At 40.8% G+C, this 16,723-nt stretch overlaps 1 protein-coding gene across 1 annotated transcript; it reads left to right on the top strand.

Annotated features, from left to right (window-relative positions):
- Window positions 1-1,753: 1,753 nt before the first annotated feature.
- On the top strand, window positions 1,754-15,664 carry LOC119739958 (BTB/POZ domain-containing protein 16-like). Its single transcript, XM_038215117.1, has 14 exons — window positions 1,754-2,215; window positions 5,390-5,456; window positions 6,339-6,495; window positions 7,351-7,528; window positions 8,127-8,230; window positions 9,016-9,369; window positions 9,934-10,048; window positions 10,841-10,910; window positions 11,093-11,155; window positions 11,862-11,929; window positions 12,469-12,588; window positions 13,425-13,677; window positions 13,802-13,903; window positions 15,063-15,664. The coding sequence occupies exons 1-14, from the start codon at window positions 2,076-2,078 to the stop codon at window positions 15,318-15,320; spliced, it is 2,049 nt and encodes a 682-aa protein (XP_038071045.1). The 5' UTR covers window positions 1,754-2,075; the 3' UTR covers window positions 15,321-15,664.
- Window positions 15,665-16,723: the final 1,059 nt, after the last annotated feature.

Raw genomic sequence — 16,723 nt, 5'->3', positions numbered from 1 at the left:
GAACGCATTGCGTATGCTTAAAGAATTACCCACAATTCCGGTTTTTACCGTTTAGGTCTGGCTCTAATCACTTTACGCGATCCCCTGACGTCTCATACACTGACTTTAGGTAAAATAGTCAGACTTTCGCGGTCTAGTAGCCAGACTTTGACTCTTAACGAAACATCGAATGAAAAGGGAAACATCAAATGCATATTGCAAAAGATCGAATGCAAACATACCGATGAAACATCGAATACAAATAGCTCGAAATGTCAAACATATTTGTAAAACATTGCTCACATATTTGAGAATATCGCAAATATATTGTAAAACAACACACACAATTGTATCGAAAAACATCGCACATTTTATGCAAAAAATCGAACATAACATTGAAAACATCGCACATATATATCGTCAAAAACATCGCACATATAAATTGAAAATCGCATATAAATGTAAAACATCGCACACATATATTGAACATCGCACACATATATTGTAAAACATCGCACAAATATATTAAACATCGCGCAAATACTGAAAAACATCGCACACTTATATTGAACATCGCACATAAATGTAAAAGATAACAACACATATTGAACATCCAACATATACTTTGCAAAATATTGAATATTGCAACGTTTGACACGCCATAGAAAACTGTTTGACATCCCTTTTTGGTAAATTTTCTTGAAAACTTTCCATGCTTTTCCGGACAACTGAGGGCGGTGTTGATGTGATGTCATTTCATGAAGACACTGTTCAGTTTAGGGGTTTTCTGTTCAAATAGTGAACCTAAAATCTGCTCATTGAAAACATTTGTGAGAAAACTTTGCTCACCTGGTTAACCACCAAAGAAAACTAAGTATACTTCAGCGAAATAGCCAAAACCCTGGCAATTTTTGGTGCTAAAATAGCTGTAATATTGAGGTTTCTGCCTGAAATGACATCACACTTTTGCTCATGAATATGGAAATTCGTATTAGCGTGAAACCCCCCCTCCCCCCACTAACATACCCTTGAAAATGGCAAAACGAAAATTGAAAATAGAGTTTAATGGGACACTAGTAATTAATCACCTATTTCCCGTCCTTTTTGCAAGTTTGATCCTGACAAATAGATTCCTTTCTAAATTGCTATTTTTATAGCAGCACAATTAAAGTTTTTCACTTTTGAATGAGATATCGACCGGAAAAAAAACACGTTTAGTTATTGAATTATTGTTTCGAATTACTTGCGGCCCGACAATAATTCAGTTCTCGCGGGGTAGGCTGGTTCCCGCCCAACAATCAGTATCGATAGTGTTCGAACCTAGAACCAGTCATGTCGTGAGGCAGCTCTTTTGTGGCCAAAATAAAAACAAGTTCTATTTTCTTCAGAGAGTTGCAGACACCAAAAAAAAAAAAAAAATAGGAGTTAATGGGTTGGAATAAAACATATAAAAGCTGAACATTGATTAAGAGAGAGAGAGAAAAACAAAATCGAATTTAATTTATTGAAGAGCACGAATGATGCAACTTTAAAGGTGATGACCTTTCTCCTTCACGATTTACTTCAAAGTACGTGTACTTTTTTATTTCACTGTAAAATTTCACACATTAATCGCTTAAAAAAAATTATGTATATATCTATATGTGCGGATCAGCTATTATTATTTTGTTCACCGTAAAATTATTACAGCGCCCTCATTGTCGTGAGTGGGCAAAATAGCGTGCCCTGACAACGGTAGCTATGCAACTTGCGCCGACTCGTTAACCTCCACTGACCCCCAAAACGGGAACTTCTTTTAACTGGTTCGCGGTAGGTGTCATTAAACTTTCATGATAAAAACCAAAACGCGCATGGTACCAGTTTTAAAAAGTTCGCGAAATTCGTTGTTGTTTTTGCGTGTGATAGTACTCGAGTGTCTGAGTGAAGTTTTCTCCAAAGGATTGTGTAAAAATGGCAGCACAACTAATGTTTTCTATTCGTTAACTCGATTCTGAAGATATATGTTGCTTAGTGTGAAGCTAGTTAGAATCATTTCGATTTCTCGTAACACAAAAGCATAAAGTTTCGTTAGTAACTTCGACTTCCATGTTCAAGCGATGGCCGAAGTAACAACCGTCACCAACCTCTCTGCTTCGTCGAAGCACTCCATGGGAGGGATGGCCGCTCATGCCCTTCCGTACTTGCCAGCTGCACCGCCTCAGGCTAGGATGTCGTCCGTGGCTATGTCATACACAAGGTAGGCAAACGAAGGCAGGCTTAAATTATTAGTCGAATATTTCATGTCAGCTTTGCAGGCGCAGGCTCTCGTTATTTTGAAATTATATGCCATACATTTCTGTGATACGCCTTTCAAATGCCTGAAGTTTAAGCTGTAACCCTTAAGTTAAAGCCAGGTTCAATACAGTCAACATAAGCCTAGGCCCTTTTAAAATAAGGAAAGAATGTTGCAACCAGACGCTACTGCTTTTTTCTTCATTATCATCTCAATGAAGGTCAGTCATTGCAAAAATAACGATAAGACATGAATCTGGGACTGAGAAATGTGTCATTTTTTTAAGATAGTGGATATTTTGCCGGAGGTAATGACAGCAAACTAACGATTACTAAAGGTTTGCCGGCGGCAATCCATATCAACAGAGGGCGCTGTACTCTTTAAAATAGGGCTGAATTATAAGATGTATTAAATTCCCACCAAAAGTTGTGTAGCACGTTTGGTGTAATGGTTAAGCAAAGGCTCTAGTAAGCGGGATGACTCGCGTTCGATTCCGACCGCACCACATTTTAAAGTTTTTTTTTCTCATCCCCAAATAAATAAGAATATTCTTCTTTTATTATTTTAACATGTCTCAAACATTTTTTGCAGAGTATTACATTTTCTTTTTCAGATTTGTGGCTCTGGAGGATTTTTTTTAAAAGGGAAATAAAGTCCGAAATTATAAAATGGTCTGAATCCCATCTTGTGAATACGAGGTTACAACGATAATATTGGCATGGAGCCAGACTAAAATTTGTCACCGGAAAATGTTAAGAGTACAAAAAAAACAGTAACTGCGCATGTTCAGTGCATATCCGGCAAACTAACGTTTACTAAAGGTTTGCCGTCTCCGGCAAAATATCCACTGCCTTAAAGTAACCCCTCCAAAAGAAGCAAGATACAAAATAGAAATTTAAACTAATTTGGCGACAGCCATTTTTTGAGGTGGAACAATTAGGCTGATTTCAGGTAGTAGCACTTGATCAAAACACATGCAATCTTTAATTTGAAGGACAATAAGAGGTCCAAAGCCTATTACATTTTTACAGAAGAAGTTTTAAAAAGTATTGTTAAAGCTCACTCCAAATTTGCCATTAAGCCTAATTAATGACCTTTTTTTGGCTCACCTGGTTAAAATAAATGATTTATTCACATTCAAGGATAATGTGCACTCAATAATGTTTTCTTGAGCAAACTCCCCACAAAATACCTTGTCCTGCGTAAATCCTATAATTTGGCTGGAGAGTACGTGTGCTCAATGCATGTTTAAATAGAAAACAAACTCTTTTGAGTAGGAGCTCCTTTCTCTGAACAAACACCCTCAAGCACTATCCAAACACATCATCTGCTAAGCGTGTCCTGAAGGAATGCTTAATGGATGCCAGGAAGTGTCTGGTATGTTGACACGGTTTTCATTATTTGTTCGCAAATGGGGCTTCACAAAAACAGTAGCCCACGAAGCCCAAATGGCCTCTGCAGATTTGTAATGGCTAAAAAAATATTCCTGTTGTTAGAGATTTGAGTATCGCTTTTAGCGGTAGCTAGGTAACCGCACTTGAACTTTAGCATACATGCACTTTGAGATTGAAACAGTTTTAATGGAAATTTGTTCGTGCTTGTATTTTTTTTGTAACCAAGTACATGTAGTGGTAAAACCTGAATCAATACAAAAATTATAACTGAAGTGCAGTTTCTAAAGCTTTTTTATTATTTACTTTATTTGTTTATTTAATTTGGTTAGATGTATGTTTTTAAGACAGCTGTTCCTCAAACAAGACAGTGCCTGAAATACCTTTCTTGGTTTTCTCAGCTAGGTTGTTGGATATGACGACTTTAAGTCTCATTACAAATATCTTTACGTTTAAATTAAACTCTATACATGTAGGTTCCACTGTATTAATTACACGCTTATAGGAAAACCCCCCGCAAACTTGGGAAGAAAGGGCGCCACCTGGAGGCACTCAGGGGCAAGGTGGTGATTAGTTTTTCACTGGAAATTAAAGATTACAATATGCGGGATAATTTTCTTTTCAGTTTTACCAGAGATAGCTGCAGCATGTTTTTTTTATATTCCCCCCCCCCCAAAAAAAAACCACCCCTAAAAAAGTTGCCGAGGTCAAAATGTAGCCCCCCCCCCCCCTCCCTCAATGCAAACCACAATACCAAGTAACGAAATCGGGTAAAGACCATGCAGACCAGCAAATAGAAGGCTCTCACTGACCCTCATAACCTGGCCACGATATTTTTTTTTCCATACTACACATTCGCTATGGGCATATATGGAAGCCCGGCATACACTTCAAATGATTATACATACATGTACAATACATTACAAATACAACACAACACAATGAAATAAAATAAAAACTTGCGTGATTAATGCTTATAACTACAGAAGATTATACACACATATACAAATACAATACATTACAATTGGAATACAACACCATGTGGGGTGCTGTGGTCCAATGGTTACGGTGTTCGACTCGTGTGCCGTACATGGTACATGGGTTCGAATCCTGACCATGGGAACATGGTGCTTGTGCTCTTGAGCAAGGCACTTTACCATTATTGCTTCGTCCTTTGGATGTGTTGTGTAATGCACATTAAAGAACCCAGTAACACTGATCGCTAAGAGAAGGGGTTTGCCTCGGTGTTTCTGGCAGTGGCTGCAATATGCGCCGCAGCACCTTGTATACCCTTATCAGGTGCTACATAATGGGTCTCATATTTCTCATAAACTTTATTTACCTTTCTTTAATAATAGACATCATTTCCAGCACCTTGAGTACCTAATTGTTGGTAGATACGTGCGCTATATAAGACTCCGATATTATTATTATTATAATTAAATAAAATAAATTATGTTGTCTGTATTGTAATTGAGTTGAGTTGAGGCATTAGAGCAGTGACTCAAGTCAAGTTTAGTGGTTCTGTGGAAGCTAGTGACTCGAGTCAAGCTGTATTGTAATAGGCATTATTTTTGTGACTTGCATTGAGTCATTAGGGCAGTGACTCAAGTCGAGTCGAGTAGTTCTGTGGAAGTGACTGGAGTCAAGTTGAAACACAAGATTTTAACAAGGTTGTGTTGAGTCGGTCTAGGGCACATTCTTGCTCTCCTTCATGATATGTTTTGTCGTCCTCTATTGTATGCAGGGCTCTACAGAACGCGCCCTATACAGCATTGATTGGTGTGGTGGTGGATGCTAGACAGCCTGATAGGGTAAGATTTTGGGGGGGGGCTAATATTTCACCATGCAACAATGGTCTCTTCATACAGTTTATATTTAATTTAATTATATTTTTTTCATTTAGTTTCAACAGTCAGCAGCCCAAAGACTGAAAGGCACAGTGACTAAAAAAAGAAGAAAGTTATATTAAAAAGGGCATAATAGTCAAGCTCGACTAAGCAAGCTTATAACCTGTACTCTTGTTAACGTGATTGAAGATTGATTACTGTGATGGATCAAGGATGTCAATGGATGTGGTCAAGTCTATCACAAGTCCCTGCAAGTCTATCACAAGTCCTCCAGTCCCAATTCAAACTACTATTCCAATAAGCTTTGACAAGGGCATCCCTTTGTTATTGTTCATCCGCTGTTACTTGTGACTGGACTTGTGATTTACTTGTGACTGGACTTGTGGTATCTGTATCTGTATCTGTATATATCTGTTAGCTTCTGTACAAACGCCTGGTGTGGCTATCGCGTACAGCCTCACATGATGTATGTATGAGGATAACTGCCAGAAACACTGGGGCGAACCCCTTCTCTTAGCGATAAGTGTTTGCTGGGTTCTTTTATGTGCATTATACAACACACAGGACCTACAGCTTTACGTCCCATCCGAAGGACGAAGCAATAATGGTTAAGTGCCTTGCTCAAGGGCACAAGTGTCCGGGCCCGGGCTTGAACCCACACCACTGTTGCGTCTGAAACACCAGAGCATGAGTCCAGTGTTCTTAACCGCTAGGCCATCTCTGGTTGACTGGACTTGTGATGAACTCGACTACAAGTGTTCCCAAACTGTACTCACTACCTGTCTACCATGCCAAGCCCCAAGTCTCACCATTCTGTTTCTGATTGTTTTTTTGTTTGTTTTTTAGCATTCTGCATCTCCCCGCTATCGGATCCGGCGTCAGGTGGGAGGCACCAATCGTTGGAGGTTGCCGGAGTCTCTGGGAGGGGATCTCCTAGGCACAGCTCAGGCTATCAAATCCCTGAATGAACCCTACAACGACGGCATGGTGGCTGTTATGACTGGTGGGTCTGCAATTAGTCTTAACCAGTTATTTTTGGTTAAGTTTTTACTCATTACTTTATTTGCAATGGATTTTTATTGTTTATTTTGAAATGATAAATTGTGATTGATGATGTCTTGATTTTATCATTTTGAAATTTTCTTCCCTTTTCGAGGTTTGAAAATACTGCTGACCCTCCTGTGAACCCCCACTTTATGTCCGGTATTCCTGGCAGATACGCATATATTGCAAAATATTGCTGCCGGACTGGAGGGGCCAGTCTTTTGTCTTTTGACTCACTGAGTCACTGAGTATAAATAATGTCTTGAAATGAGAAATTTAATTTCTGCTTAACTAGGCAAGCCGAGTCTTGTTTGTACACAAACTGTTATAGAGCAGTATGTACGTTGTTGTTTCCTACAAAAGCTGGTACAGTGCTTCCCATGGGTGTAAATCGGTGGAGGGGGGGGGGGAGGAGAGGGGAGGGGGATGGGGACGGGGAAGATATATCCCCCCTGTTTTTGACAAGGGAGATGGGCCATTGGAGCATCCCCCAAGATTTTTGTGGTGAAAAACAAAAACAAAATGCCGATTTTGAGATTATCTTGTAATTTTCCAAAGATCCAAATCTATGAAGTCATTTCAACAATGGAGAGCAAATAGTACAAAAGCTTCTAATGTACTAGTCTTAAGTAAGGTTAAGGCATGGTCATTCCAATCATCCCCCCCCCCCCCCACTCGCCGACACAGATTTGTGCCACTGATGCTTCCACTATTACCGAGGAATCCATGTGACATGTGCACAGTGATTTTGTGCCGTGATTGGTAATTTCGGTGTTATTGTTATAATTATTATCTTGCTCGTGTTGTACCACAGCTGAGAACCCAGCAACCAGCGTTAACAGCGACCCAGAGAAGCCCTATCAGTTTCCACCCCGAGACGGCATCGACCGTCCGCACACCACCCTGGATGCAAGGACCAGCAACCGCTGGCTGAATCGGCCCAGATCATCGGATACTAAACCCCCAGGCACTGCACCATGTAGGCTAAGCAGGTAGGAATTGCTGGTCAATATAAAAAAATATTGACTAGCAGTGAGGGCACTAGTATATGTCTATTTACCCAGGAGGGGTTCAGGTAGGAATTGCTGGTCAATATAAAAATATTGACTGGCAGTGAGGGCACAGGTATATGTCTATTTGCCAGTGAGGAACTCGAGTAGGAATTGCCGGTCAATATACTAATATTGACTGGCAGTGAGGGCACTAGAACATGTCTATTTGCCCAGGAAGGACAGGAATTGAATGACCTCAACAAGAGGACCAGATTTCTTAGATGAAAGGCCCAATCGTGCATATTGTCAAATCAGCTGATTTCCTCTGTTTTTTTTTTACTTCACACACAAAAATTGCAAAACACTGAAGAGAGTCTTGTAAATCTTGGAATTTCCTCCTCTTTTAATTTTTTTTTGGGGGGGTTTTACTTTCCAGTTGTTTGCCTGATATATGCGTTGTGTTTATTTCGTGATGAATCCATAAAAGAAACATGCAGTGCTGGGGGCAGATTCAGACCATACAGGGAGTAACAGGCAAGGCAATTTTGGGGCGGTACGGGGACAGTGGGTTAATGTAGACTTTTTTTTCTTTATGCAGTCCGTCACCAATCGAGAAGTTCCAGCCCTCCTCTGCCCGCTCACCCACACCCGTTGACATCTTCCACTATCACTCCGCACCGATACACAGCGTACTGGGACCAGGTGAGGATGTTACCCGTAATGATCTGTTTCTTGCTGCGCTTCTGTCCGTTGTTCACAATCATGCTATTACCACTCAGTATCTTACTGTTTCACGTAAGAGTAAACTTTGGTGTGAAGAGTTATCGAGACATGACATACTTGGTTGGAGGGTTTATAAAATGTTAGTTTCATGTGAGGTGTTAGGCCTGCATGCATATCTCTCATGCACTCTGATCACTTCGCTCGTACCCCCCGCCCTGCAAACAGGACACTGGGATACTCTGATTGGTTGGATTTTGCGTGAGCAGTGACCTGCGCGTCATCACGGTCATGACTCTGCAAGGTTTCAAACGGCTGTTAAGACTGATTCATTACTCTTTTATTCCAGTTTAGAGATGGTTTTTTTTGGTTGAAAAGCGTAATAATGTAGGAAATTCTGTAAAACTTATCTGTGTTGTAAATTTACAATTCCCGTCACTTGCTCAGGCTCCGTTTCGAATCACGCACGGTCGGATTGCATTATGCGACGCTCAAAATTGTGTCCACATGGTCTGCAATGTAACAGAAATCACATCGGTATGGAATGTGTGCATTTCTATAGGAAGTTTTCAGATAGCATTTACGCACATTGTCTAACTGCGGTCTTGAACAGCTGCAGCCAGATGCTTTATACCTAGGTCATAGGCCACTTCCTTCACAAGATTCTGTGAAGCTCGGCAGCATATCCCAGCGCCCTGTTTGCAGGCGGGGGTACGAGCGCATCGGATCACTTCTAATGGTCCATATTGTGTCTTGGTTCCATCCAGACATCCTCCTCCAGTGTCTGGACACCAACTGGGAGCTGCACCGCCCCTACATCCAGAAGTCTGCCACCCTGACCCACCTCCTGTCCAAGGCGGAGAGCACGCCCCACACGGAGCTGTACTACCGGGACCCCATGTCAGCCACCTTGGACCAGTACATCAGTAAGAGCAACCACTACAGCACGGAGTACCAGGACATCAGCCACAGCCTGAGCCTGACGGACAGCCCGCGCAGCAGTAGTCGGGAGGACGGGGAGAAGAAGGGAATCGGACACCCGGCCCACGTGGTCCGGGCTCGGACCAACACCATGACCAAGCTGAAATTGAAAGTCCGAGACCCGATGGTGACCAGAGATGGTGAGGGGATATGTTTACCGATGTGACTGAATCTCTTGTCTGGAACTATATTGTCTAGGTCTTTGACACATGAGCATTCCAGCGTTATGTAATGTCAACGACAGAGCTTTTAAGAGCTCAGTGAAATAAAACTGAAAGGTGTATTTTTTTTTTCAAATCTTATACATCCATCATCTAGTAATGGTCAAGGAGATTACCGACTAGGAGTTTTGGATCATTTCTCTGGGTCATTAATATCATGGTTAATTGGCTCAGCCATGGACATAACACTTCCTTAAATAACGTCGGAATTGCTCATTTGTAACTGCAAGAAACATGCTGACAATAGGCCTAGCCATAGCTCTGGACAACCATTTTGGGCATGGCCCAAAAAAAATGGAAAAAAATAAAAAAATGTATAAAACAGTTTTAGCTCTGTACAACTCAATTATTAATTGCACAAACTTTTACCACTTCACAGGCAAACCATTAATACTCATCTTCTTTTTTAATACCAATTAATTGAATGGAATGTTTTATGAAAATGTTAATTGTTTATTGGCTAATATTTTTGTACTGTCGTAGCGTTTGCTGTTGCCCTTGGCAACCTCTACCATGAAGACATCGACGTTGAGAAGTGCGACGTCGTTGGGGTGTTGGCATCTGCTCACACCCTCGGCTTCCAGGATTTAGAAAGAAGGTAGACACTCCAGATTAGACTCTTGACGATACTTTTAATGAAAGTTTAGCAAGCGAGGCTGTCTTTCCATACCAAAGTCTTTCTTATGGTACTTAACAGGGTTCCCATCCACTCTTGAAATAGGGAAAACTTGAAAGTGAGTTTCCATTTTTCCAGTCCTGGAAAACTCAGGGAAATTGGGGAAAACACCAAAAATCAGGGAAAACTCAGGGAATTTGACAGTGACCCGGAAGGGAAAGGTTTTCACTAGTTTGTGAACTATGTTGTGACATGTCCAAGTTGTGTCCATTGACTGACTGGAAGGATGGCTGTAAGGGGAGAAGGGAGGCCGTTGCTTGTCAACAAGTTGCCTGGGTGTGATCAGTATCTTAGTTGCTTTGCTGCAACCACCTCTTGACCTCCCAACATCCTTGGTAACGTGAAAATATTTTTCATGGTACCTTGGAGATTTCTCAGGGAAATAACAGAGAAAACTCAGGGAATTATGTTTGCATAAATGGCTAGGAACTCTGACTTGACTCTTTCCATACAGCAGGCCGATAGAAAGACTAAAAACGGTGCCCAGTGGGGACGGCAAGATGCGATAGCACATTGTTTGAATTCTGTCTATTTATGCGATAAATTCCATATGCAAAGAGTGAAATTAATAACAATTGCAGCAAATGTACCCTTTTTGGCCATGTCTACTTTGCTGTGGAATCTCATCCGTTGTTTGTTTTGAAGGCACTCAGTCCACCAAAAGTCCCATCCCACACTCCTGAGTTTGTGAAATTGATTTCTTCATTTTCTCAGATGTGCAGACATCATGCTGAGGAATCTGAGTGCAATGACTGTCTGCAAATATCACCAAGCTGGACTGAAGGTATTTAAAAATAAAAAAGGGACTAGAAATTAAGGTTGTTTATTCGATTGATGATTAGATGAATACTTATCACAGAAATGCAATTGACATTTGTAACTTGAGTACATCTTATTGTGTTATTATATATCAATAGTCTCATATTTTAAAAAAATGTAACATTTTCTGTACTTTTTTCTTGACAGTACAAGGTTGGGCAGGTTGTTAATGCTTGTGAGAGATGGCTGGAGCTCAACCTGATTCCTCACGTAAGTTGATAAAGTGTGGAATCTATCAAAGCCTTTTCACACTGCACATGTGAACATCATGGATATAGCCGTGTTGAATCCCTACTTGCACAATTCTAATTCTGCTAACTGTCATAAATTGGCCCCTGGAGTAATACCAACAATGAAAATAAAAAAAATCAAAGCTTTATGCTAAAAGTGCAAAAGGTGTATGTGTGCCCTAGCCGGCACCGCGTTATGGGGAAGTTTTCCATTAGGGTAATTAGGACTGAGTTGTTGGGACGTTCTGCTGTCCCCACAACGTCTAACTATATCACTCACCAGGTGTGTAGTCCCCTCAATAATGGAACAAGTATGGGTGGGTGTGCATGTGTGTTCACAAGTTGATCAGGAGTATGATTGCCAGCAAAGTGGGCAAATCGGGCCCTCGAAGCAGGCGACTCGCCTGCATTCGGCAAAGCTGCCCCCACCTGCATAGTGGGCGAGGCAAGGCCTCGTGGTTCAATAACCCTAATCATTTTTGAGCCAAGTTGAAGCTGACGTAGGTGCATCATGGTTTCACTTAAGTAACACTAGGTCAAAAGGGGATAGTGTGAACAGGCTTCCATAGTATGAAGTTCTAAATATATTTATTCCACTGATTGATTAATCACTTCGACAAACTTCCTTCTTTTTGGTAATGATTCGTACAATAAAGTTAACTTTAATAAACACGGTCATTTTACAGCTCTCTGTGCAAATTCATTTGAGGGACCTACCTCTGGAGTTACTGCAGAAGATCATCAAGTCAAGCAGGTACGAAGTAGGCTCAATACTACCAGGATAAAAATCAGTCTGGTGTGTCACAGACAATGTTGCCAAGCACCCAAGTAGAATTTGTGCCTAAAATATGGGGTACATAACTATATTTTTTAAAAACTTTTCCAGAAATTTTGATACAAACTTATTTCAGAATGGATACGTAGTTATTTGGATCTAATTTTGAAACTCGAATAAAATTTCATATGGGTTGCTGCCCCTAATAGTAGGCTTACGTTGTTTTTTTCGGTCTTCAGTTTGGTCAATACGGGCGATTCCAAATAGTGCGCCTCCAAGAGTTTGCAGCGTGTTGGCCAATCACAATGCGCGAAATCAGTCGACCTTTTCCAAACGGGCGTTGGGTCGACAGATTTTGCGCATTGTGATTGGCCAACGCGTTGCAAAGTCTTGGAGGAGCACTATTGGGAATCGCCCGTATTAACATTGCCAGTATTCTCAGTCATAAAGACATGGTATGGATCAAGTCTTCAAAGTTTCACTCATTAAGAAAGGACTATTTGGTCTGGATTATCTAGGTTCTTCACATTCAATGAGTACTACCTGTACAAGCTGCTGTGCTACTGGATCTTCTTGCAGCAGAACCACCACCTCCAACTGATGCCGTCACACAGCACCATAGTCACATTTTTCAACAGGTAACGGCTAATAACCAGGGCCCAATTTCATGGCGCTGCTAATCACACGATTTTCTGCTAACAGAGCCTCTGTGCATTTCATAGAGACCGTTAAGCAGTAAGTACAGCAGAAGCATGCTTAACCCCAGCGGAAAAATTTGCTTAACCACTTGTCACCGGGATTATTTTTGGCCGAAAAACACCATTTTTTAAAAAGATAAGATAAAGCGGCCAAATGTTAAAATGAAGTCAAGCACCACAAATCCTGACTCTTGAGAGTCATTTGTACAATATTTGTACAATATTTATCACTGTAACATCATATTTTGCAACACTGGGGGCGCCACCACAGAGCAATTTTTGTTATGACGACAGACCGTGTAAAACAACCAAGTTCAAAAGCTGGTGTGTACAGAACCAATAGGAACCTCTGCCAGAGACTCAAGGAAAGCTTGATGATTTAACCCGTCACCTGGCCCTGCAAATAAACATTGCCACATCGTGTTTACATGTCCTCCGGCCTTAACTGGTTAAATCAGTGACGTTAGAATAGAAATCTCCATGCTTTGGGTAAACACACGTGACAAATATCACTCCATCAAAGTCAGATAAGTACCTAAACTTCAATCTGAAAATTAAGATTGCAAAAATGTAATTTTTGAATTGTAGCAACATGTAGACTTATGTCAATAACATTGAGTGCATGTCTTTTTATATCCCAAAATGGTGCTGTTACATTAGCCTCATTCATTCAAGCAAAAGAAGCATTTCTTCTCCTAACTACACATCTGACGTATATCCAGTTTCCGTGATGCTAACAACATTTATAGACGATCAACAATTTTGTTTCTTTTCAGCCTCAGCAAAACCACTTCCTTCGTGGAGCGGGAGCAAGGCCAGCAGTACGCCAGCCTCTTCCGCTCCATCCGGCTGGCCGGTGTGACGGACACGCGCCACCTGGACGACATGCTGCGCATGAACGTGATCCCGCAGCAGTGGATCCTGAAGACGCTGAGTCTGCACTACCACGCGCTGCAGGGCGGCGGCGACATGTCGCTGATGCTGAACTTCGGCAACGACGCCATCAGGACTGGCTTCATCATCCAACAGGTGAAAATGTTGTGATGTGAAACCTCCCCCCCCCCAAAAAAAATATTACTAAAAAATTCAAATCTGAATGCAAAGTGCCAATTTCTGTGGAAATGAATCATTTTTGTTGTGGATCATATTGCAGGAGCCACGATACCACAGTGAGGTTGTATCCATCCATGGTTTTCACTTTGAGCTCAAGGCCCATCGGCAGGGCAAACACTCCACATACCAGTTCTACATGCAGGTAATGACAGGCTACGGAATCCATGCTTGCATAGTAATGGGGCCTTTTTTTAGCGCTTGCGAGATCTCCATTGGGAGGGACACTTCGCATTGGCGTACTGAATCACGCACGTCTTGCGTGGAGTACGCAAGACAAGACTAATTATATTTTTGAATGTGCACGAATGCATAGCATCTTTGTTAGCATCAGGCGTCATCAGCAATGCGTTTGAATGCCAGCCTCCCAGTGGTCTTCCCCAACTCTGCCTATAACCTTTGAGGGCGTACTTGTGCACAAAGTTGTACGAGTCAAATGAGTTATCATATTGCATGGAGTAGACATGACCAATTTCATGTGAATGCTCACATAGCGTCTGCATGTGGGCATTGGGTGGGCGCATGTTGGGCATTTACTCTCTCTGACACTGTTAAGGGGGTGCTTGTGAACATAGTCCATTGTGGATAGTTAAAAATCATCGAGTGATTTCTATTTTTGAACCACATATATACCAATCTTACCATTTTGGTGTAATTACATGAATTGTCATACCATAATTACCCTTGTGGCGTAATTATTGTCATATTACTATTTCCCCTGTGGTAAAGTTATTTCATGTTCCTCGTACCTCTATAGTAATTATTGTCATACCACTATTACCCTTGTGGTGTAATATTTTCATACCCCTCTCACCCTTGTGGCATAATTATTTTCATGCCACTATTACCCTTGTGTTACAATTATTGGCGTACTACTATTACCCTTGTGGTATAATAATTGTCATACCACTATTACCCTTGTGGTATAATAATTGACTATTACCCTTGTGGTATGATAATTGTCATACCACTATTACCCTTGTGGTATAATGATTGTCATACCACTATTACCCGTGTGGTATGATAATTGTTGTACCACTATTACCCTTGTGGTGTAATAATTGTCATATGGCTATTACCTTGTGGTGTAATTATTGTTATACCACTATTAACCTTGTGGTATAATCATTGTCATACCTCTATTATCCTTGTGATATAATTATTGTCATACCACTATTAACCTTGTGGTATAATTATTGTCATACCACTATTATCCTAGTGGTATAATTAATGTCATAACTACTATTACCCTTGTGATTGTCAAACCACTCTTACCCATGCGGTATTATTGTTCCCTTCCTCAGCGTCTGAAGCCTCACGACCCCACCCTCTCCTTCCGCATCTGTGAGCGTCAGACCTTCTCCCTGCGCCAGGACCGGGAGGTCCTGTACAGCATCCGCATCCAGTGTCACCTACCGGGCCAGGACTACATCTACAACACGGGCATCCTGAGCAAGAAGTTTGGCCTGGGCTCCAAGACCAGCCGCAGCGAGGTGCTGTCTCTGGACGGACTCTGCCTCCCCATCTACGTCACCTTCAGCATCCTCTTTCCCCCATCCTAAATCCTTGATGTTTTTTTTTTTAAATTAAGGAAATGCAGGTTTTAAATTTCTAGTTGATTGCAACTTTTGAAGTAGCTCACAGGGGCTTTTTGGAGCAGTAACATACTCCACTGCGAGCTAGGCTTGGGCGACTTCAGGTTAGAATCAAATATAATCGATTCCATGTTTTTGAGGAATGGAGTCCCAGTAGTTGCCAATTAGAATTCCTGAGAATAGACTTCAAACACCTCTATTAAAAATTCACGTTGTATAAAATTAATATAATTAGCACCCTGCATTTTGTGATTCGGCACTATCTTTCATTGTGATATACATGTACATGTAGTAGGAATGTTTTCCAAATTGTTTTTTTCCCCCCTTTTACTTAGTAAATTTGGAGTTTATTCAGATGGCATTGTGAAAAAAAAAAATACTGGAGTCGCCCAAGCCTAGTGTGAGCCACTTGCTTGAATGAAAGACCTATTAAAGTACCTGGGTCCAATTTCACGGCGCTGCTTAACAGTTAGCAGAAAAGTTGTGTTTAGCATAGCAGAAGAATTTGCTAACCTTAAGCACTATTTCACGGCGTGGACGTGCTAACGGTCACGCATGCATGGAGATTTCTATTGTTACGTCACTAAGTTAAGCAAATTTTTCCCCCGAGGTTAGCGTGCCTTTTGCTGTGCTTATGCTTACGGTCTCCGTGAAATAGACGAAGACTCTGTTAGCATAAAATCGTGTGCTTAGCAGCGCCATGAAATTGGGCCCTGTTTTCATTTATTCCCCTCATTTTCAAGAACAATGTTAACTTGGGGTCCTTTTCTAGAACTGCATAAAATTTTGGTCAAGACTTATTGACATTTCCTTTGCCCCCAGTACGTGATTACTCTTGATTATTCTGGGTAATCACTAATACTTTGCATATTTGCCAATGCATTGAAATTAAACATTTCCAAGGGCTGGTAAAACCACAAATATTTTTTGCCATATTCTTTTGAAAGTGGCGTGTGCAGAAAGGTCTCTCTTGACATGGCCATAGGTACATTTTTCATCCTTGGTAATGATGCAATTTCATTTTTTTTGTAGAATTGGTTAAAACACCGGTGATCATGTGTAGTATAAGGTGTGTAATATAAGAATTATCAAATGTGTGTCTACTTTTTGTTATTTTTGGTCAAACCTTTGTATTAAAAAACCCAGGTTGTGTAAAAATGCTAGGTATGACATACCCTATTGTTCTGAAAATGCAATATAACAGAATCTTTGACTCTTGTTGTGATCAGTATTCAATACTTAGCTAGAAATAAACCAAAAAAGTCTCTCTGATATAAATACATTTTAAAAGATATCGAATATTGAATGTTTGAAAAATAAATTTTATTGGAGTGGGTGTGCGTAACTTAATTTTTATGGGAAATATATTT

This window comes from Patiria miniata, unplaced genomic scaffold (genome assembly GCF_015706575.1).
Source record: "Patiria miniata isolate m_02_andy unplaced genomic scaffold, ASM1570657v1 HiC_scaffold_4, whole genome shotgun sequence".
In the NCBI taxonomy this organism is placed as follows: domain Eukaryota; kingdom Metazoa; phylum Echinodermata; class Asteroidea; order Valvatida; family Asterinidae; genus Patiria; species Patiria miniata.
The sequence above is the reverse complement of the archived record's forward strand: the minus strand, read 5'-3'. Positions and strand labels throughout refer to the sequence as shown.